This window comes from Myotis daubentonii, chromosome 1, assembly GCF_963259705.1.
Source record: "Myotis daubentonii chromosome 1, mMyoDau2.1, whole genome shotgun sequence".
In the NCBI taxonomy this organism is placed as follows: domain Eukaryota; kingdom Metazoa; phylum Chordata; class Mammalia; order Chiroptera; family Vespertilionidae; genus Myotis; species Myotis daubentonii.
Window position 1 is genome coordinate 149,111,121 of NC_081840.1, and position 22,918 is coordinate 149,134,038.

Below are 22,918 nucleotides of genomic sequence, written 5' to 3' on the forward strand. Positions count from 1 at the left end.
ACCTGTCGTTCCCTAGTTCGGTTGATTTGCATATTACCCTTTTATTATACAGCAGTGGTTCTCAACCTGTGGGTCGCGACCCCTTTGGCGGTCGAACAACCCTTTCACAGGGGTCGCCTAAGACCATCCTGCATATCAGATATTTACATTACAATTCATAACAGTAGCAACATTACAGTTATGAAGTAGCAACGACAATAATTTTATGGCTGGGTCACAACATGAGGAACTGTATTTAAAGGGCCAGAAGGTTGATCAACCAAAGGACTTGTATGCATGCATATAAGCCAAACCAATGGGCACGGACAACAGGGGAATGAGAGCATGAGTGGGGGGCGGGGGTTGGGGGTTAATGGGGGGATGAGGACACATTTGTAATACCTTAACCAATAAAGAAATTAAAGATAAAAAAATAAAAATAAAATACATACTCAAAAATAAATAAATAAATAAATAAAGGGCAAGAAGGTTGAGAACCACTGTTATATAGGATAAAGGAATCACCAACAATGGTGTGCAATTAGGGAAGAAAACTGTATGATTATTCCTAACTATTAAATAACCTTCAGAATAATAAAGTCCAGACACCTCGAGTCTATTGAATTAAAACATTACTTGTTTAAGTTTCCAAAGTCTATTTGGTTTAATACCTAGCTTGTTGGATTTTTTTCACAAAGTTCTGGTATTTCATGCAAAAATATATTTAAACTAAGATTTTGAAACTTCAGAAATAAATTTTATTGAGGTACATTTTATTTATACAAGCTGCATTTCTCACTTACACTGTTTTACTCCTGTAACTTTCTACCCCTCTTATTGCTCCTGAGTTTCTTTTGTTCTTACTCATCCACACAATATTGATTTGCCTCTCTATTATGCTAGGTTCTGAGGATACAAAGGTCAGTATGCTTCCTCATGGAGCTTGCTTTCCTACTAAGATGAACAGAAAGGAGCAAAGTGAATAGCAAATAAAATAATTAGGATATGTAATGAGGATCTTGAATTCATTCAGTAAATACTATTTGATAACTTATAATACTGTTACAACCTTTATGTCTGACCAATATAGTTAATTTCCCGTATACACAGGTGAGAAATTTTAAAACAAAGAAATATACTAAAAGGTTATTGGGTTAATTCAGGAAGATAGAATAATATGTGATTTTTAAAGGTCTTTTTCACATTTTCTAACTTCCTGAAATTGAATATAAAGTTCTTCAAACTAAGCATAAAGATGTATTTGTTTCAAAGGCACATTTTGTTTGTTTTCTTGTGGCCTGGGCTCCCACTGGGATTGTTGTGGCTGTCAAATGAGCAGTGCAGATAGCACCAGGTGCAGAGACAAAGGCATTTTTATATGGTATATGTTTCTCTGTGTTATTTCTTGAATCTAGCTGATAAGCTCTGAGATATAGATATATAGAGAGATATATCTATCTGTCTATAGATAGATAGATAGATAGATAGATAGATAGATAGATAGATAGATTAGATAGATAGATACAGATATTTTTTGTTTGTTTGTTTGTTTTGCCAATCAGGCTTTTCTTGTCAGCTAGTAGCTTTTATTGCATTTGGTTGGACTTTATTTTGGTATTATTTTTATATGAAGATTATGATAAAAGAGGGAAAAAACTTGATAGCTGTTTCTGTTACTTAGCGCATCACTGGATTTTATTAAAATGCTTCAGTTTCAAAACACAGTTATTGTTTTGTTTGATTATGATCACAGCAGCATGTGTGTTTCCTGGGGTGTTTGTTCTGCTACAACATCTTTATTTTACTTTCTAGCAATTACCCGTGATAACATCAAATACCATTGTGAGGTGCCGATCTTGTCGAACATATATCAACCCTTTCGTATCCTTCATTGATCAGCGTAGATGGAAATGCAATTTGTGCTATAGAGTCAATGATGGTGAGTTCGGATTCTTAAAATAAGTGTGCTTAATATTATTGTAAACATTGTGACATTTTTCATCTAGTCTCTCTGCTCAGTACTTTGAAAACTTTCATACCACTTTTAATGGTGAGAGTATAGGCTAGGGCAGTGGTCGGCAAACCGCAGCTTGCGAGCCACATGTGGCTCTTTGGCCCCTTAAGTGTGGCTCTTCCACAAAATACTATGTGCAGACACGCACGTACAATGCGATTGAAACTTCGTGGCCCATGTGCAGAAGTCGGTTTTCGGCCTGGGCGAGTCTATTTTGAAGAAGTGGCGTTAGAAGAAGTGGGGGTACGTTCGCTGAGGTCGACCCCTCAGATTGAGGACATTTTTAGCAAAGGCCAGCTTAGGAGTACCCTAATTAAGTTAATAACAATGTACCTACCTATATAGTTTAAGTTTAAAAAATTTGGCTCTCAAAAGAAATTGCAGTCGTTGTACTGTTAATATTTGGCTCTGTTGACTAATGAGTTTGCCAACCACTGGGCTAGGGACACTTCATTTTAGCTAGCCAAGGAGATAATGAGGAGAAGTGACAGTAAGGTCAAACTAAAAGCTATTCATAAAACAAGCAGTGAAGGTCACGCAGGTGAGGTCATGCAGACTAATTACGCTTGACCCTGACAAGTTAAGATTGTCTTCTGTTGATACATTTGGTTCGTTCTACTCATAGACCTTTGCCATTGTATCTGATCACATGGGTGCAGTGTGTCTGTTTCCCCCTTAGTCATTTCTTAGGATATCTTAGTGTGATTGCTTTCAAATTTGTGTTTCTGTCTGATTTTTTCCCCCATGTCATTGTGGTAAATAGACCACAAACCTAAAAAGCAAGGTTACTTGTGTTCTGGTTTCCTAACCCAATTTCATAAAAACAGTTTCTTAATTCTTCTGCTATATTTTTTAAAGAGGGCTTAAGGAATTAGTTTTTACCATTAGATGTTCACAGAATTATTGTAAACCTTATATAAATTAATGATAGAGGTGTTTATTTCTAGGAGTGCATATGTGTGCGCAGCTATAAATTGTGTTACTAAATTTATACTGGATTCCTAATTCTTACCTAGTTCCTGAAGAATTTATGTATAATCCCCTTACCCGCTCTTATGGAGAGCCTCATAAACGGCCAGAAGTTCAGAATTCAACTGTGGAATTCATTGCTTCTTCTGATTACATGGTAACTATTCAGTGTTAAACTTACTCTTGGGATCAATTGTATTGGTCATTTGTAATTTGCTATTAAGTGAATTTTTGTTCAAATTTTGAATTTTTAAAAGAATTTTAGAAAAAAATTTTTATTTATACTTAACAAATAGAAAACTCTTTGTAAAGGTTACTTGATCTCCTAGAAGAATGCAGTTATGTCACTAAGAAATCTTAGTAATGCTTTATGATAAGCACTAGCATCTACAATTTGTTGCCGTTCTGATTATATTACTTACATAGAATGAATATAAATATTCATTTACCATTTAATACTTAAGACCCTCCAACAGAAAAACTCATGTTTTTGCCAAAAACTGTAATTTTCAAGCTCTTAAAGATATAATCTTTAAAAAAAAAGATACAATCTTTTTTTTTTTTTTAAATATATTTTATTGATTTTTTACAGAGAGGAAGGGAGAGAGATAGAGAGTTAGAAACATCGATGAGAGAGAAACATCGATCAGCTGCCTCCTGCACATCTCCCACTGGGGAGGTGCCCGCAACCCAGGTACATGCCCTTGACCGGAATCGAAACCGGGACCCCTCAGTCCGCAGGCCGACGCTCTATCCACCGAGCCAAACCGGTTTCGGCAAAAAGATACAATCTTAATGTTTTATCCAGTACATATATCAAGATAAATGGATATGACTTTATTCTAATTTCTCTTTTTTCAGTTCATCATAAAATTCTATCTGTTCTTTAATTATACTGACTCTGAACTCTCATTCTAATTTTCTACTTACAAAAAGAAATTTTTTACCTAAGTTCTATTAAACTTTATCATATTGACTCATTTTAAATATATTTATAATAACATGTTTCCTCTGTATCCTTTTTTCTAATCTTTGTTGTCGACAAACATGTAAAGTGGTCAAGAATAACTAATGTGTATTAAATTTCTAATGCTTAACCCATCTAAATTTTTCTAATTTTTATGGTTCTTTGTGTTTAATATAGCATCTGCCCACTTAACTACTATTTTCTTACCTGTTTTCTATTAATTATAGTAAACTTTCTTTTAGTCACTGTCACTTTTAACTTCTTACCTTCTTTACAACTTACTATGTTCTCAGCTCTGTTCTGGCTCTTTAGGAATCTTAATCTAATTGAAGTGGTATAGCAAAAAGTTTTTGCCATGACCCATATGATCCCTGGTTGACACTTAAAAAAAACAAAAAGACTTTATATATCCTTTTATTTTAACTTCCTGTAACAGTTTTTAAGCTTATTTCAAGGAAGAGAAAATAGTATAATGAGCCATCATTTACCCATCAGTGAGCGTCAACAGTTATTAACCTTGTGCTATATATATTTCATACTTTATTTCCAGTCCTTCCTCCCCTCACCCACTCTGGAGTTTATTAAATGCTAATCCCAGCATTATATATTTAATCCATTAATACCATTATATATCTCTAGTAGAGAGGAACATAGAAATAGCATCACAAGGACTTTACACTTGGCACTTAACCGTTGGGTTTCATCCACCACCAGGTGACCCAGTAATTAGTACTAATGATTATTGAGTTAAAGAAAGTAAATTTTAAAAATGTTTTTAGGGGCAGGGAAGGGATATAGAGGTTGATATTAAATAATAAGTAAATTTAATTTTTCTTTGAAAGATATCTCAGCCAAGACTCTCAGGAAAACATTTAACACATCTATTTAACCATTACTGTATAATGGCTGCTTTATCATGCTTAATCCACAACCAACCTTATAAGAAAAAAGTCAAAGGAATGTCATTTTCACTAGCACATGAGATCTTACAAAACATCCTACTTATGTATATTTTTGTATAGCATACTCAGTAAATATCCAGTGGTATGGTGATATAAAAAGAACACATTGAACCTATTAAATAAATTACATTATTTTTATTTCTTTCAGCTTCGTCCTCCTCAACCCGCAGTTTACTTGTTTGTTTTAGATGTGTCTCATAATGCAGTGGAAGCTGGGTATTTGACAATTTTGTGCCAGTCACTGTTAGAAAATCTAGACAAGTAAGAATTATTTTATTCAAAATAAATGTATATGTATATAAATATGAAGTGTTTATTAGCAATTCATCGTGTTGGTTTTTATTAACTTTGATTTCATTTTAAGAGTATTTCCTGTCCACCATAAAATATAGATCCTGCTTCTTGGATTTTATTATGATTTATGACTTGGTATCTGAATCATAAAATCAAAGTTTTAAAACTTAGTAAGAAATTTTTTAAAATATATTTTTATTGATTTGAGAGAAAGAGAAACATCAATGATGAGAGAGAATCATTGATCAGCTGCCTCCTGCATGCCCCACACTGGGGATTGAGCCTGCCACCAGGACATGTGCCCTGACCAGGAATCGAACCATGACCTTCTGGTTCATAGATCTATGCTCAATCACTAAGGCATGCCGACCGGGCTTAGTAAGGATTTAGATCTCCTCTAACTTAGCAGATCTCAGTACTGGAGCCCAGAAAACTTTACTTGACCAGGGTGTCAAGAATCTGGATGGAAGAAGTCTAGCTGTAATTTTTACCTGAGCAAGGGGTTTTCCATAAGGTAGTTTTAAATGTGCTAAAAGAGAATGAGCCAGATAAAGGGAAAGAAGGAATTGATTTTCTGCTCAGTATTTTCCAGGAAGCCAGAAACTGAGCTCTTCATTTGGGCACATTAGTAATGAGCTGTATTGTGAAAGTGGAAACCGTATTGGATGGGTTGCTTATACCTGGCTCTAATTCCTCTCTATGTATCTGTTAGTCATGAAGGGGACCCTCAATGAGGTTTAATAATGAACCTTCCAATTCTCAGTAAAACAAAGTTGTTTGTACATTACTTCTTTTTATTACAATACCCACAAGAGATAAGACTTAAAGATTGTTAGTAAGAGTGGTTCCTACTACAGTGGTTTCTCACTTGTCCAAAGGTGTCTGGTGGTTATGTGTGATGAATGCTGTGTTGGAAGTAGTCTTGGTGATCCCAGAAGGTTCTCCTCCAACTTCCATTGAGTGAGAGTCCTTGCTCTGCTGAGTACTAGCTCTAGTCATCAGAGTCTGCATATCACTGATCTTGGCTATGAATAAAACTGAACGTTAAGACCTTTGAGACTGTTTTAAAAATCCAAAAATATTAAATGATTTGCTTTTACTTTGTGTTAGTAACTTAGAGTTTTCATATTTTTCTCCTTGATTGAAGCATTTGCCCTATTTTTAGTCAAAAGTGCTTACTTCAGATACAGTTTTAGCAGTAAGTGGCAGTGGACGATCCCCTGCAAAGAAATCATTTTTAAGACTGAGGAGTTAGCTTACTGGAAAAGTATGAGGATATAGCCATAAAAATGGGAACCAGTCCAGCAAAAATGAGTGACTGTTGCAAATTAAACAGACTATGCAAAACCAAAAGTATAAATAGTTAAATCAATGATGAGAGAGAATCACTGATTGGCTGCCTCCCTCATGCCCCTCACTGAGGATCCAACCCATAACCTGGGCATATGCCCTTCAGGCCACAGGCCACAGGCCGAAGCTCTATCCACTGAGCAAAACCAGCTAGGGCTTAAAAAGGTTTACTAAAACAATAAATTACGTAACAGCAGTTAGCATAGTTGGTGGTACTTAGAAATACCCTTCTGGGCCACTTGGTGGCTCAGTGGTTGAGTTTCAACCTATAAACCAGGAGGTCACGGTTGGATTCCCTGTCAGGGCCCATGCCCGGGTTGCAGGCTTGATCCCTAGTGTGGGACCTGCAGGAGGCAGCCAGTCAGTGATTCTCTCTCATTGATGTTTCTATCTCTCCCTCTCCCTTCCGCTCTGAAATCAATAACAATATATTTTAAAATAAAGAAATACACTTCTATACAATATAGCATTTATCTTATTCATAAGAAAAGCTTGATGGGCAGTGAAATGTTAATTTATTCTTTTATACTGTGGCATTGACCTTTGACTATACCGCGTTCTGGCAGAATATTTTTAAAAGATACATGATAGATAAAATGCCTTGATCTTAAAAAAAAAAAAAAAATGCCTTGATCTTAAATGTGGTTTTTATTTAAAATTTTATATGTTAAAATCTGATGTGCATTACATTCAGTCTTTTCAGGAAAGTACTTTTTTGCCATTCTGCCCTTAAAATGTTTAAACAAGATATACTATTTTTGTTATATTGGAACTGAAAATATGAGTAATTTTTCACTTAAAATAATGCATTTCAAAGCAGTCAGCAAGAAGTCTTTGGTTTTTTTTAAATCATGTCATTTTTAGCCCTTGCTAGTGTGGCTTAGTTGGTTGGAGCGTCATCCCATGCACCAAAGGGTCTCGGGTTTGATTCCCAGTCAGGGCACATACCTGACTGGTAACAAACAAACCCCCTGGGTTTCAGGTTCAATCCCTGGCCCTGGTTGGAATCAAGGGAGGCAGCCGTTGTTTCCCTCTCACATTTATGGTTTTTTTCTCTCTATCTCTCTCTCTCTCTCTCTCCACCTTCCTCCCTCCCTCCTTTCCTTTCTCTCTCCCCTCTCCTCTCTAAAAAATCATTGAATGTGTCCTTGGGTGAGGTTTGCATAAATCTAAAATAATAAAAGCATAATGTGCTAGTTAGACCAGACGTCCTCCTGGACATCCCTCTGGACAACCTTCCAGATGCAGCCCGGGCCAGAGGGAAGCTGGTGCTGGCAGCCAGGGGAAGGAAGGTCTACTCTTGCATGAATTTCGTGCATAGGCCTCTAGTAAATAAACAAACAAACAAACAAAATAATCATGCCATTCTTAGTTTTGGCTTATTATTTGAATATGCTAGTTCAATTTTCTGACCTAGGAACTCTAAATGTGTTAGTGGTTTCATCTGAAGATGGAATGTTTCATCCTTACTCTCCTTTGATATCTATTGATTTAGATGAGGATGACTTTTCTGTCCTCTATGAAAAAGCATATGTAGTTATTCTTAGGCTTGGTTTCCTACTTGATTATTTACTTAAATAAAACATGTTACTAAGCACTGTAAATTTTTAAATTGTCATTTTTATCTTTAGGCTTCCTGGGGATTCAAGAACAAGAATAGGATTTGTGACCTTTGATAGCACTATTCATTTCTACAATTTACAAGAAGGATTATCACAACCTCAAATGTTGATTGTGTCTGATATAGATGGTAAGCAGTGAGTAAAATAAAAGTATTTTTAATTACTAAGTTTGGAGTTGATGCTACTTTATTTGAAAGTACATCTTATAATGCTCTAAGGATAATTTGGTGCACTTAGATATTGGTTTAAAAATTATTATTTCCTGGAAAATACTTGATTCTAAGGTTTTTACACCTGTATATATGTACTTTTGCATGCGTGAACACATGTGTATAATACATACAGAGAATAAAGCAATACTATAGTATCAATTATATGGGTGGCCTAAGGAAAACTAAGATTTTTTTTATATTACTATGTCCTTTTGACTTAATTTATCTGTTGATTAAAATATGTTTTCCCTATAGATGTTTTTCTACCTACTCCAGATAGCTTACTTGTGAACCTACATGAAAGTAAAGAGGTGAGATTGATATTTTTCCTTAGAGTATTAAAATGTTTCTGTTATTTCAGCTATTCACTGAAATGTTTACCATTTCCTTGGTCTATTAACATTTTAATAGACAATGTGGTAGCATATTCATTGACTCCTCAATTTACGGTTCCCCCAAATGTGGTGGCATATACTGTCTCTGGGATGTTTTAAAGAATATTGCCTTGCCTTCTGAGTAATCAACTTTTAATCTTTGTTTTCCCAGCTGATAAAAGACTTATTGAATGCATTACCAAATATGTTCACCAATACAAGAGAAACACACAGTGCCCTTGGTCCTGCGCTTCAGGCTGCCTTTAAATTAATGTCTCCAACAGGTGGCCGTGTGTCTGTATTTCAGACACAGTTACCTTCCTTGGGTGCAGGACTTCTACAGTCCAGAGAGGATCCTAACCAGAGATCAAGCACAAAGGTATTTTATATTTCGTTTCTCTGTCATATTCAGGATGTTGTTTTCTGCTTCTAGAGACTGTAATTATTTGTTCATTCTACTTTCCCACTTCACTAACAGTTTAAAAGGAAACTCGTAAGAGAGTTAACTTGAATTATTTTGTTTTTGTGTTGCAGTATATTCTTTTTTTATTATTTGTTTGCAAGTCATAGAAATTTAGGAATAATTAACTCTAACTCTTTCATTTTATAGATAAGGAAACAGATTAAACTATATATATTGCCAAAGGTTAAATAACCATTTAATGGTAAAAATGTGACTTAATATTCTGATTCCAGTGTTCTTTTCTGTTACACAATAATATACTTATTAAATCTGAGATATTATCATTTAACATGCTCATGCTAATAAACATTTTAATTATGATGGTAATACAAATTATTGTATAAAACTTATACAATAATTTGTGCCACATAAGTGCTTTATAAATGTTAGCAATTATTATTGTTACTAGAGGCCTGGTGCACAAAATTTGTGCACAGGGTTGGGGGGTCCCTCAGCCTGGCCTGCGCCCTCTCACAATCCGGGACCCCTCGGGGGGTGTCAGGCCCAAACCGACAGTCGGACATCCCTCTCACAATCCAGGACACTGCATGCACCATGACCATACTTTTCATACGGGTGAAAGGCATCTTGCTGTTATATGGGCAGCTACATTTTTTGCCCTGATTATAAAAAGCAGTACATAACATGATCCTTCTGAGGCAGTAGTACCATTTTCCCCATCTTATGGGTGGAAAAACTGAAGCAGAGAGAAGTTAAGTAATTGGCTTTGTCACACAGTTGTAAGTGTCAGAATCAGAGCTGACCACAAAATGTGCAAGCCAGAGCCCATGCATGTCATCACTGCATCATTCTGTTTTTTCAGTGTTAGAGGAGCCTTGCCAGGTTTTAATTTTTAAATCTAAAAGACTGTTCCCAATATATAGGGTAGGGCCCCTAGGCGTGGCCAGTGATCAGGGCCATCTGTGGGGCGATCAGCAGGTGGGGCATTCAGGGAGGGGTCCCCACTAGCACCTGCCTTGGCTGGTGGCCTGGCACCACCCGCTCGCCGGCCCCGCCCCCCATCCCGTCGCCTTTCACCTCCCTCTGCCCCCTCGGGGTCAGTGCGCGTCATAGCGACTGGTCATTCCCTGTTCGGTTGTTTTGCATATTAGGGTTTTATTATATAGGACTAGTAGCCCTGCACATGAATCCGTGCGCCAGTAGGTCTGCTGCCCTCCTGTAGCATTCCACCCGCTGTCCCGCCCTCCTGTAGCTCCCCCCCCACCCCCATAGCTTGTTGCCCTGCCCTCTCCTGTAGCTATCTGTCGCCCGCTTGTAGCCAGTAGGTCACTTCCACCCTCTTGTAGCTCCCCCGCCCCCTCGGCTCTCCCCCCCTCCCCCGTATCTTGCTGCCCTGCCCCCTCCTGTAGCTCTTCACAGCCCACTTGCACCTCACTGGCTCACCCTCCTGCTGATCCATGATCAGGGTGTAATGGCTAATTAGCATATTCCTCTCTTATATAGGATTATTATAGAAAATCTGTGCCAACTGCCTAGACCAGCCGTGGGCAAACTACGGCCCGCGGGCCAGACCCGGCCCATTTGAAATGAATAAAACTAAAAAAAAAAAAAAGACGGTACCCTTTTATGTAATGATGTTTACTTTGAATTTATATTAGTTCACACAAACACTCCATCCATGCTTTTGTTCCGGCCCTCCAGTCCAGTTTAAGAACCCATTGTGGCCCTTGAGTCAAAAAGTTTGCCCACCCCTGGCCTAGACACTTTATTTTTTTAAAATATATTTTATTGATTTTAGAGAGGACGGCAGGGGGGAGAGAGAGAGATAGAAACATCAATGATGAGAGAGAATCATTGATTGGCTGCCTCCTGCACGCCCCCTACTGGGGATCAAGCCACAACTCAGGCATGTGCTCCTGGCCGGAATCAAACCTGGGACCCTTCAGTCTGCAGGCTGACACTCTATCCACTGAGCCAAACCAGCTAGGGCTGCCTAGACACTTTAAAAAAACTATTTGCTGGTGGGTGGGGTTGTGGGGGGATGGTGGAGATACCTTTTCTTTAATATAAGAGATATAGAAACGGTAGCAGCCCAGTGCATGACATTCATGCACTCGGTGTGTAGGGGTCCCTCAGCCCAGCCTGCACCCTTTTGCAGTCCAGGAGCCCTCAGGGGATGTCCGACTGATGCAGGGAGTGGGCCTAAGCCGCAGTTGGACATCCTTAGCTCTGCTGTGGAGACAGGCCGCTGTGCTTGCCAGCAGTCAGCCTGGCTTGTGGCTGAGTGGTGCTCGAACTGACCACCAGAGGGCAGTTCCTGCGTTGAGCGTCTTCCCCCTGGTGGTCAGTGCACATGATAGTGACCGTTCGTTCCGCCATTCAGTCAATTTGCATTAACCTTCTATTATATAGGATATGCACAATACAAGGCTTCAGGTTCTTACTTTGTGACTTGTTGACTTAGGTTGTACAACATCTTGGCCCTGCAACTGATTTTTATAAGAAGCTGGCTTTAGATTGCTCAGGGCAGCAGACCGCAGTGGATCTGTTCCTTTTAAGTTCACAGTACTCGGATCTTTCTTCTCTAGGTAAGGGGACATTGTGTTTATCTGTTTACATACAGTTTTAGCATATAAATTAAATCTAAACTCTTTAGTAAGCATTCTCAATACTTTTGGAGAGAAAGACATGTGAATTACATAGATAATATCTCTGAAAATTAGCAGTAAATTTTAAAGCGCTATACCAGTATAAAATGCTATTGATATTTTATTTTTAAAATATAATTTCTTTGTGCTATTCTGCTCAACAATAAACCTTATATTTTATAAATGTTTGTGTTTTCTCAGATTTATATATTACCTTTATTTTGACAGTTTTTGTTTTCTCATTATGACTTAGATTTCTTCATAATATAGAATTTATACTCCTATTGGACAAATATAAAATACTTTTTAAATTTCTCTTTAAAGCTTGCATGTCCAAGTATTCAGCAGGCTGCATCTATTATTATCCATCTTTCCATTCTACTCACAATCCTTCACAAGCAGAAAAGTTACAAAAAGAACTAAAACGTTATCTCACAAGGAAAATTGGATTTGAAGCTGTTATGAGAATAAGGTGTACTAAAGGTATGTTATAAAAACTCTACTTTATAATTAAATTAGCATTCATATATTGAGTATCTATAACTATAATTTATAATGGTTGTTCAATATAAAAGACTTTATGCTGGATCTTAACCTGATATATAATAACCATTGCCCAATTTTTACAGTAATTTGAATAAGTGGGCAAAAATCATGTTTTGCTTTATTAGGAAGAACCTAAGAGAAAGCCCATATTGGAGGTGATTTTAGAAAGAGAATTGGAGGAATAGGGAAGATCTTAAGTGAAAATGGTAAAATTAATAATCTTTGCCCTCATCATCATCATCATTCAAATAGTCTTCAATTTACATTACCTTGATTTTATGTGAATGTTTGCAGGAGGGATTCTGATCATTTATTTTAATTCTTAAATGAGTTTTTACAGTAACCCCCGTTTTAAAAATGTTTTACATTAGATCTTTTGTGGAACCTACGTTGGTTCTTTTGAATTGGTATTTTAGAACCTCTACCAACACACTCCAATCCTATCCCCAAGTTCTCCTTTTCATTCAAAATCAGAGACATTTTTTTATTTTGTAAAGTAGTTGTAGCCTGAGATATACTACTATTGCTTCATCTTTTATAACAACTTTTCTCTTCTCTAGGTCTTTCAATGCACACTTTTCATGGAAACTTCTTTGTGCGTTCCACTGATTTGTTGTCCCTCGCCAACATCAATCCTGATGCTGGATTTGCCGTACAGCTGTCAATTGAAGAAAGTTTGACAGACACTTCCTTAGTATGCTTTCAAACAGCCCTGTTATATACATCAAGCAAAGGTAACATTAGGAGCCCTAACTGGTTTGGCTCAGTGTAGAGCATCAGCCTGCAGACTGAAAGGTCCAGGGTTCAATTCTGGTCAAGGGCATGTACCTTGGTTGTGGGCACATCCCCAGTGGGGGCAGCTGATCGATGTTTCTGACTCTCTGTCCCTCTCCCTTCTTCTCTGTAAAAAATCAATAAAATATATATTTTTTTAAAAAAAGGTAACATTAGGAGAAATGAAATATAACTTGTAGCAATAATTCTCCTCTCACATGGTGGTGAGAATGGGGAGAAAGAATGAACATACAGTGGAAAGTGATGGGATTTGCATCAGCTAGTCAAACATATGTTCTGTGTGTTTCTTTTTTAAACTTTTTAAAATCTTTAAATGATATCTTTTTTGACTTGCATTCCCAAGATCATATGTATCTGGTAAACCATGCTATTTATTATGTTGGATATAATTTAGAATGAATGATCTATATCAGGGGTCCTCAAACTTTTAAACAGGGGGCCAGTTCACTGTCCCTCAGACCGTTGGAGGGCCGGACTATAGTTTAAAAAAAAACTATGAACAAATTCCTATACACACTGCACATATCTTATTTTGAAGTAAAAAAACAAAACGGGAACAATTACAATATTTGTATTTGCATGTGGCCCGTGGGCCGTAGTTTGAGGACCCCTGATCTATATATATAAAAGTCTAGTAAGCAACCATTCAACCAGTAGCTATGACGTGCACTGAACACCAGGGGGCAGATACTCAACACACAGGCTTGGAAACATGGAACAGACTGATGAATCTCAGAGAAAAGAAGGGAAGGGAGACAGGAAGAGATTAACCAAAGATTTTATATGCATACTAGAGGCCAGGTTGCAGAGATTCATGTACCAGCGAGGTCCCTCAGCCTGGTCTGTGAGGATCAGGCCAAAACCAGCAGTCCAACATCCCCCGAGGGGTCCCAGATTGCGAGAGGGTGCAGGCCAGGCCAAGGGCTCCCACCAGTGCACGAATCCATGCATTGGGCCTCTAGTATTAAAATAAAAGCCAAACCATAGTATGTGTTCATAGTATATCTTCAGATTTAGAGAGTGTTTAATTTTCTTTAAAACACATTCACTGTGAAACTTAGTTTTTACATTTCAGTATCCTGTTGAAGATTTAATCGATCCAAACAATAACTTGAGTAATTTTTTAACCGGTTCTCTTTGTTTCTTTCTTTTTCTAACATATTTTGCAATGACATTTGTTCATCACTTTGTTTAGGTGAGCGGAGAATTAGAGTGCATACACTTTGTTTGCCAGTGGTAAGTTCACTTGCAGATGTATATGCAGGAGTGGATGTACAAGCTGCCGTCTGCCTTCTGGCAAACATGGGTGAGTAAAACAGTGAGGGAACAGGTGAAATACATTTTTCTATTCTAAAAACTGAAGTTTGGGCATTTTTTTTACCCTAGGAATCCCTTATTTTAAAAGTGTATGTTTTCTGTTTTCATGTACAGCAGTGTGAATTGGATGGTTCTTATATTTCTTATTAATTCTTTGGTTTAAAAATCTTTTGAGGATTCATAATCACTAAAAGTTGGTGACAACCCAAATTTCCTTCAGCTAATGAATGTATGAATAAACTGTGATACATTCATACAGTGGAATACCATCCTATCTAATAAAGAGGGAATATGCTAATTGACTGCCACACCCTCAAAGATGGTGGCGCTCAGGCCCCCAGCCGCCCAGGGCCGCCCGAGGCTCAGGTAACCAGGGCCGGCAGAGGCTTGCACTGCCAGCAGTGGCAGCAGCAGAGGTGTGATGGGGCGTCGCTTTCCCCTGATCGCCAGGTCACCTCCCACCCCTGAGGGCTCCCAGACTGTGAGAGGGGGCAGGCCGGGCTGAGGGACCCCCCTCCAGTGCATGAATTTTCATGCACTGGGCCTCTAGTTCAGTAAGAAAGAATTATTGATACATGAACAGAATGAATGACTCTCATATGCATTATGCTAAATAAAAGAATCTAGTCTCAAAATGCTACCTGCAGCCCTAGCCTGTCTGGCTCAGTGAATAGAGCATAGGAATGAAGAAGAGATCATCCTTATGATTTTCAGGGTTGGGGGCAGGGAAGCATTATTCTGGGGGTGATGGTGGCACTGTTGTGTATCTTGATTGTGGTAATGATTGCATGGTTATACGTTTGATATAACCACCATTGAGCTATACTGGAAAGGTACATTTTAATGTATATAAGTTTTTAAAATCCTTTATGGAATCAATATAACACTTAGTGTTTTATTTTTAATGAATTTATCTTTTAGATGAATTTAGATATAAAATGAGCCTGATTATTGCCCATGAATTTTACTTTTAATACTTGGGCATATGTGTAGGTTATCTCTATTTTAATAATACATGTACTTGGGATTTCACGCTAACATCTGGCTTTTCAGTATCTGCATAATGACCTGTGTTCAATTTGTCCTCTTTTTTGTTGATCTGGGAATGGTTTGGCAGAGATTTCAGAGGATCACCAGAGATAACTCATATTGCAGAACTTACCATTATTTGTTTGTTTTCAGTTCTTTCTTTTTTATTGGAACTTACATTGTTTGGCCAGGAAAAAAAAAAAAATTATACATGTGACTTCTATTTAAGTAATGAAAATATCCCCAGAGCTTTCTTCAAGTAGATGAATGATGCATGTTTTCCAGTACCAGTAGTGGCTACCTATTTTTAAACTTAAAGCTATTAAAACAAAAAGGTTTAAAACAATCTAGATTTGTTCTGATTATCAGATTTAGTTCAGAAAAATTGTGTAATGAGCAAAGTCACCCCAATAAATTTAATTAACAATTTTTTATCTCTTTTAACATTCATTGAAATCCAGTGGTTAAATACCTTTTTGTTTTGTTTGCTTTCTAGCTGTGGATCGATCCATTTCAACAAGTCTCTCAGATGCAAGAGATGCCTTAGTGAATGCTGTGGTGGATTCATTGTCTGCATACAGCTCAACTGTCTCAAATTTACAGCACTCTGTGTTGATCGCACCCAGCTCCCTCAAGTTGTTTCCTCTCTATGTTTTGGCCCTTCTCAAACAGGTAGCTCTCTATACAATATTACATTTAATAAAGCCTTTAAAAATTCTCGATACATATCCAACGTGGATATCCCCAGGAGGTCACTCTCCCCGGGGCTCTGTCCAGGTGGGGAGCATAGGGCTCTCCCGGTGATGTACAGTCCCTTTCCACAACATTGGAGAGAAAGCCGGGCCTTGAGTCTGCGCCTGCATATTCCTACAGCTTCTCAGAGTCGTGTGGACAATGACTGAGGAGACAAACCATGAAGGAAACATCTAAAAAAAAATAAAATTCTCCTCTTTGTAATACTTTAAGCAATAAAACAATTTTTAATAATAATAATAATAAATAAAATTCTCGATACACAAGTGAAGAAATGAAATCTAGGTTTCTGAGTTTTAAAAAAATATTTAATTAGAGGATTATGTAGTTTACCATTGGAAAAGTTTAGAACAGGAAAAGATCACCGTAAAGTTGAGGTATATAGATACATGATGACTGTTGTGAGACCCTATGCCCTTACTCTTCAATATGTGGGAGCAACCTCCAAAATGGTGTGCTTATAGTGTACTCTTTGTGTGTGCTTCTGGACAGAGACTTGGGGAAAGATTAATACTCATTGAACATGTTTTCATGCCTCGGGCAACATAATAGGTGTTAGATACATATCCTCTTAACTTACAGCAACTGAGAGAGGTGAGTACCATTTTTCCTGCTTTGTTGATGATGATAACATAGCTTTAGAAGCTAATTAACTTGCTCACATACCTTTCTATTAAATATCAGAGTTGAAAATAGAATCTAGGTTTGTCTGATTTGAAAGCCATGCTTTTTCCATGATGATGGTATATGTTTGTTTGTTTATTGCATATATTTGTTTTAAGATTTGTCCATGCCGAAACCGGTTTGGCTCAGTGGATAGAGCGTCGGCCTGTGGACTGAAAGGTCCCAGGTTCGATTCCGGTCAAGGGCATGTACCTGGGTTGCGGGCACATCCCCAGTGGGAGATGTGCAGGAGGCAGCTGATCGATGTTTCTCTCTCATCGATGTTTCTAACTCTCTATCTCTCTCTCCCTTCCTCTCTGTAAAAAATCAATAAAATATATTTTAAAAAAAAAAGGATTTGTCCATTATATTTATGTTTTATTTGAAATTTTTGTCTTTTTTTAATGTAGAAAGCATTTAGAACTGGTACAAGCACACGCCTGGATGATCGTGTATATGCCATGTGTCAAATAAAGTGTCAGCCACTTGTTCACCTAATGAAAATGATTCATCCCAACTTATACAGGATAGACAGATTGATAGATGAGGTATGATTTCTTTTAGTACATTTGAAATTTTTAAATTTAAATGTTTTTGAATGTCTTGATTCCATTGGTAAGGTAGCAATGCCTTTATTAACAATTTTTAAATCCATTTTTTCCTTCTGGTATTAATGCATTAATTAAGGACACTATGGATTTGATTAGACAATAGTACTATCCGGTATTATCTGTGGTTATGGAATTTTGAAAAATAGTTTCATGTGGGAAGTAATTTCTTTTTGTGGGATTGCTTATAATATGTATTATAAAGCCAAGTTGTAGACTGGACATTTCTGTATATATTTTATAGACATTGACTGTTTCTGATATGATCAGAGTGCAATGTTTATTATATTGTAAATTGGAACTTGCTTTCCAGCAGGTTTAATAGTCATACATTTAATATATCCTGATCCCCAAATGGAAGGAAATGGGCAGATTGTTTTATGTATTTGTGTTTCTCTCTTTTTAATTTGAATACATCTGAGTGTCTTGATTCTACAGTCAAGGTAATATTGTAGTATCAATAATTTTTTGCATCCTACAAAATCCTCAGGTGTCATTTTCCATATTTTCATAAAGAGTTGGTGGCCATTAGCTTCCAAACTGTGCTATAGCAGTGTCAGCTCATTCACAATCCATCTGTTTTTGTTTCAGGGTGCAATACATGTTAATGACAGGGTCGTACCTCAGCCACCTCTTCAAAAATTGTCTGCAGAGAAGCTGACAAGAGAAGGTGCTTTCCTTATGGACTGTGGCTGTGTAAGCATCCTCTCCTGACAAAGCCTAACACTGCTCCAACAAAAGGAGGAACACAGGGCCCAGATTAGTCAGCGGAAGGTGGATTAGGAGCTAAGAGGCAGTACATTGGTAACTGGCACAAGAGGTCAATACATGTTAGGCTTTTCTAGTTGAGTATTATTTTATTATAGATTAATAAATGCTATTATCATAGATTATTTGCTGTCCTAGATTATGTATATTTGATACAGAGCAAAGTTCCCGTTTTGAAGGATTTTATCATTAGAATCATAAATTCAAAGGGACCTCAAATCTGTCTAGTACAATTTATATCCGTTGTTAGAAATGCCATTAATGATTAGGAGTTCAGGAGAAGTCATTGGGCAGAGTAGTGGTGAAGGGTGTTAGAATGGTCACGTTGGCTTCATAAATGATACCTTATGAGCAGGAAAAGGATTCCAATAGCCATGGAGAGGGCATGGGAGAGCACATTAGTGAAAATAATAGAGACAGTCATTGAAATAGTGGCGAGGAAATACTGTGAGCCAGTTATCCTGGTGAAAACGCTGCATTCATATTGGGGGAAGGGAGAAGGTGAGACATATTTTATGGGAAACTTTGAAGTTTAAGCAAAGAAGATAACGAAACACTCTTACGATTCCTGGGTGTAGATTCTAAATGTACAATTCTATTTCCTGTTTACTTTATGTTTCTGCTTTATTTGAAATAGAATATTTTACCTCTTTTATTCTTGATAATTTTGAGAAAATAAACTAATGTGTTTCTGATTAAGGAATTTTAATATCTGGTTTTTTGTTTCTAGGTTTTTTACATTTGGGTTGGAAAAAGCTGTGACAACAACTTCATAGAGGATGTGCTTGGGTGTCCTAATTTTGCATCAATACCACAGAAAATGGTCAGTGGGGTTTTATACAGCATTAACTTTGTATGTGCTTGTTTGTTTGAAATGTTTTTTATTGAGATAAAATACACATAAGATTCACAGTTTTTAACCATTTAAAGTGTACAATTCATTAGTTTTTAGTATATTCATAATGTTGTACAACTATCCCCTGGATCTAATTTCAGAGTCTCAAAAAGAAACCCGTATCTCCCAATTCTCCCCTCCTTTCCCAGCAACCACTAATTTCCTTTCTATATCTGGATTTGCCTGTTCTGGACATTTCATATAAATGGAATCATACATGTGGCCTTTTGTGTTTGGCTTCTTTCCTTTCTCACAATGTTTTCAAGGTTCATCCATGTTGTAGCATATATCGGTATTTCATTCTTCTATATAACTAAGTAATAATCCATTGTTTGCTTACACCACATTTTGTATATCTAACCATTCATTCATGGGCATCTGGGATGTTGCCACTTTGGGGCTATTGTGAATAGTGCTACCATGAACATTTTGTGTACAAGTGTTTCTGTAAACATGTTTTCAGTTCTCTTGGGTATATAACCTAGGGTTAGAATTTCTGGGTCATATGGTAAACTCTGTGTTTACTTCTTAAGGAACTGATACACAGTTTTATATCTGATATAAATTATTTTGCTGATAACATTTTTCATTTGGCCTTTATTGTGTGTATGTTAACCAATACCAAAGAAATATGATTATGAAATCAGTTCTCTGCATCTAATTTATGGAAAAGGTCTACCTTGCCCCTACCTTGGTTGGAGCATCATTCCGTACATCAGAAGGTTGTGGGTTCGATTTCTGGTCAGGGCACATACCTAGGTTGCAGGTTGGATCCCTGGTTAGGAAGTATACAAAAGGCGAACAGTTGATGTTTCGCTCTCTCTCCCCGCCACTTCCTATCTCTGAACATATCTCAGGTGAAGATTTAAAAAAAAAAAAGGTCTACCTTATTCTTTGATATTGTAAATATGTCATTGCTCCTGAAATTAATATAATGTCAGTGTAATTTTTATCACTTTCTGCTGTCGTTTGATTGACTGAACAAATGAGAATAAGGAAATATTTTTAAAAAGAATAATAGTGAAGGGGGAAAGCATATGCAAAGTAAATCCTACTAAGTAAAATAGTAAATGTTATTTTAAAACTGTAGATATTTAAGCACTATGATAGTAGCATAGTAAACAGAACAGAATTCAGAAATGGATCTAATTCCTGAAAAATAGAATGTAGTAAAGGTTAATTAAGAAAATAATTAAGGAAATAAAATAACAGCATAGCATTTCTTTTATTTACCAGATTGGCAAAGATTTTTAAGTTTAATAATAGGCAGTAGTGCAGGGGGTATAGGTCAACAGGCCTATCAAAAGCTAGATTGTAGTGTACATTTTACGTATTTTGGGAGAGTATTTGGCAATATCTGTTATAATTAAAATCACATAGTTTATGATACAGTAAATTTTTCTACTCCAAAGAATATTTCCCATAGATTTATTCATAAAAGTATGTTTTTGTACACACATGCTTGTGGCATTAAATACAAATATCTGGGAAAATGCATATTAAAACAGAAATGTTTTCTGTTCTTTTACTTTTTAAATGTTGAGATAAAATACAAATATAGCTAACCCAAACTTTTCTATTTAAATCTTTTACATACTATATACTTTGAATTATTTATTGCATTATTAAGTTAGCTTTGGGGGAAAAATTCATATATACAAAAGAATAAACTTTTTAGGTCTTAACATACACGTAAAATGTCAGTATCATACTTATTATTAAACACTAGAGGTCTGGTGCACGAAATTCGTGCGCCCTTTCACAGTTCAGGACAGTCAGACATGCCAGCAGTCAGACATCCTTAGCGCTGCTGCGGAGGTGGGAGAGGCTTCCACCACCCCAGCTGTGCTTGCCAGCCATGAACCCAGCTTCTGACTCAGTGGCACTCTCTCTGTGGGAGCACACTGACCACCAGGGGGCAGCTCCTGTGTTGAGTGTCTGCCCCCTGGTGGTCAGTGCGTGTCATAGCAACCAGTCATTCCGCTGTTTAGTCAATTTGCATGTTAACCTTTTATTATATAGAATGTTTTATTGACTTATCCAGAAATATATAAACAAACTTGCCAGCAATTTAAAGTTCATTTGTTTGGTTGCTCCTGTTGGGGCTGGGTATGAAGTGCTGGCAGTTGATTGGTGATAGTGAGAATCATGATTTAGTTCTAATAGTACTGAAGTCTATGAGAAAGGAAGTAATTTCCTAATTATATTTCTGTTACCAGACACATCTTCCAGAGCTAGATACACTTTCATCAGAAAGAACCAGATCCTTTATAACTTGGCTTAGAGACAGCAGACCATTAAGCCCAGTTCTTCACGTGGTAAAGTAAGTACTTCTATAACTTAACTATAAAATTGTCCTGTCCTGTGCAATTTATGTAGAATTGCTTGTCTGCACAGCAAATTTAAAATATTATCAAACTATAATATAGTGGTAGAATGTTATTGAATACTATCCTTTATGTTTCATTTTCCTAAGTCCTCATGTATAATTGATTTTCAAATGTGTAATTAATATTGTTAATAATATGGATTTTTAAGTTAATACCCTTTTCTCTTTTTCAGAGATGAGAGTCCTGCCAAAACAGAGTTTTTCCAACATTTGATTGAAGACCGGACAGAAGCTGCATTCTCTTACTATGAATTTTTGCTTCACATTCAGCAACAGATTTGTAAGTGAAGTGGAATAAAATGGAATCAGAAGAAAAATTAGATAAAGCCTAATCTGCCAGAGAAGCCCATTGGAAATTTGAAATGAAGGCATTTGTTGTTACAAGGCACAATGCATAGCATAGCACCCTGTCTGAGGCAAAAGGTAAAGAGGAAGAAAGAACTTGGCAGATTCTCTCAGCCTGAATTAATGGTAATGATGATACTGGTTCACCAGGTATATTTTGAGTTGGTTTCCACACATTTCCACTAGTGCAGCAGTTCAGTGCTCTGTTCATTGCAAGCCAGCACATTCATTTAGCTAATGGGGATGATAGGTCATAATGTAAAATTAGGTAACTTTTTTTTTTTTTGTAGTTAATATGACATTTCTGGACTGGAACGCTGATAAGAAATGCCAAAAGGCAGTGGGCACCATGTTATTTATATGAATTTTTAACAAGGAATGATTCGTATTCATTAAATGAATTCAATATTTTCCCTGTAAAAACAATAGAGTTTCAGTACATGAACTATAGGAAAAATATATACATAATGTACATAAATGTTACATTTGTAAAGAAAGTGTAAAAATGTAACTACAGAATATGAATTGCTACAACTGTGCTGCATTGTTGGATGACAACTCTTTGTCGCAGTTAGAGAATGAGGTTGACTAATGCGTATTATGAATTGAGTCCACAGAAGAAACACAAACTCTTTGTAATTCTGTTAAATCTTTTATGTGGATTTATTTATGATCAGCCTACTAATTAAAAATATTTTGCTTGACAATGTGGTTTGGTGGGTTTTTTTTGTGAGGGGAGGGAAGTAGATGGGTTTTTAGGTGTTTTGTTTTTACATATAGGATATACTGAGTTCACTACTTGGGGAAAATGGAATGATAGTGAATCAGTAAGTTTTATTCATTTGTGCACCTTACCAACTACTTTGTTTAGGTTCTGAAAAGGAATGTGACTCTCAAAATACATATGGTTATTGATTAAGTATAATCTTAATTTGTCTTTGTCAATTAAACTAGAGGCACTTTTTTCTGCAAATTCACACCAAGAAAATTTTCAT

At 36.7% G+C, this 22,918-nt stretch overlaps 1 protein-coding gene and 1 non-coding gene across 13 annotated transcripts in view; both read left to right on the top strand.

The window, feature by feature from the left end:
• SEC24B (SEC24 homolog B, COPII coat complex component) overlaps positions 1 to 22,630 on the top strand; it is a 91,551-nt gene extending 68,921 nt beyond the window's left edge. For 10 of the 12 annotated variants that reach the window (XM_059662156.1, XM_059662172.1, XM_059662098.1 and 7 more), the window contains 16 exons: positions 1,792 to 1,918; positions 3,010 to 3,119; positions 5,040 to 5,152; positions 8,167 to 8,285; positions 8,625 to 8,680; positions 8,916 to 9,122; positions 11,632 to 11,755; positions 12,140 to 12,298; positions 12,922 to 13,095; positions 14,352 to 14,462; positions 15,999 to 16,174; positions 17,329 to 17,466; positions 18,118 to 18,222; positions 19,025 to 19,117; positions 21,409 to 21,512; positions 21,752 to 22,630. In XM_059662156.1, the coding sequence (XP_059518139.1) occupies positions 1,792 to 1,918; positions 3,010 to 3,119; positions 5,040 to 5,152; positions 8,167 to 8,285; positions 8,625 to 8,680; positions 8,916 to 9,122; positions 11,632 to 11,755; positions 12,140 to 12,298; positions 12,922 to 13,095; positions 14,352 to 14,462; positions 15,999 to 16,174; positions 17,329 to 17,466; positions 18,118 to 18,222; positions 19,025 to 19,117; positions 21,409 to 21,512; positions 21,752 to 21,866 (2,031 nt within the window). In that variant the 3' untranslated portion in view covers positions 21,867 to 22,630. Of the gene's footprint in view, positions 1 to 1,791; positions 1,919 to 3,009; positions 3,120 to 5,039; positions 5,153 to 8,166; positions 8,286 to 8,624; positions 8,681 to 8,915; positions 9,123 to 11,631; positions 11,756 to 12,139; positions 12,299 to 12,921; positions 13,096 to 14,351; positions 14,463 to 15,998; positions 16,175 to 17,328; positions 17,467 to 18,117; positions 18,225 to 19,024; positions 19,118 to 21,408; positions 21,513 to 21,751 lie in introns of those variants that run through there. The other 2 variants (XR_009448348.1, XM_059662152.1) reach the window with 2 other exon arrangements.
• Positions 16,232 to 16,430, top strand: LOC132224335 (small nucleolar RNA SNORA73 family). Its single transcript, XR_009450652.1, has one exon. It is a non-coding gene; the product is annotated as a small nucleolar RNA SNORA73 family (small nucleolar RNA).
• Positions 22,631 to 22,918: the final 288 nt, after the last annotated feature.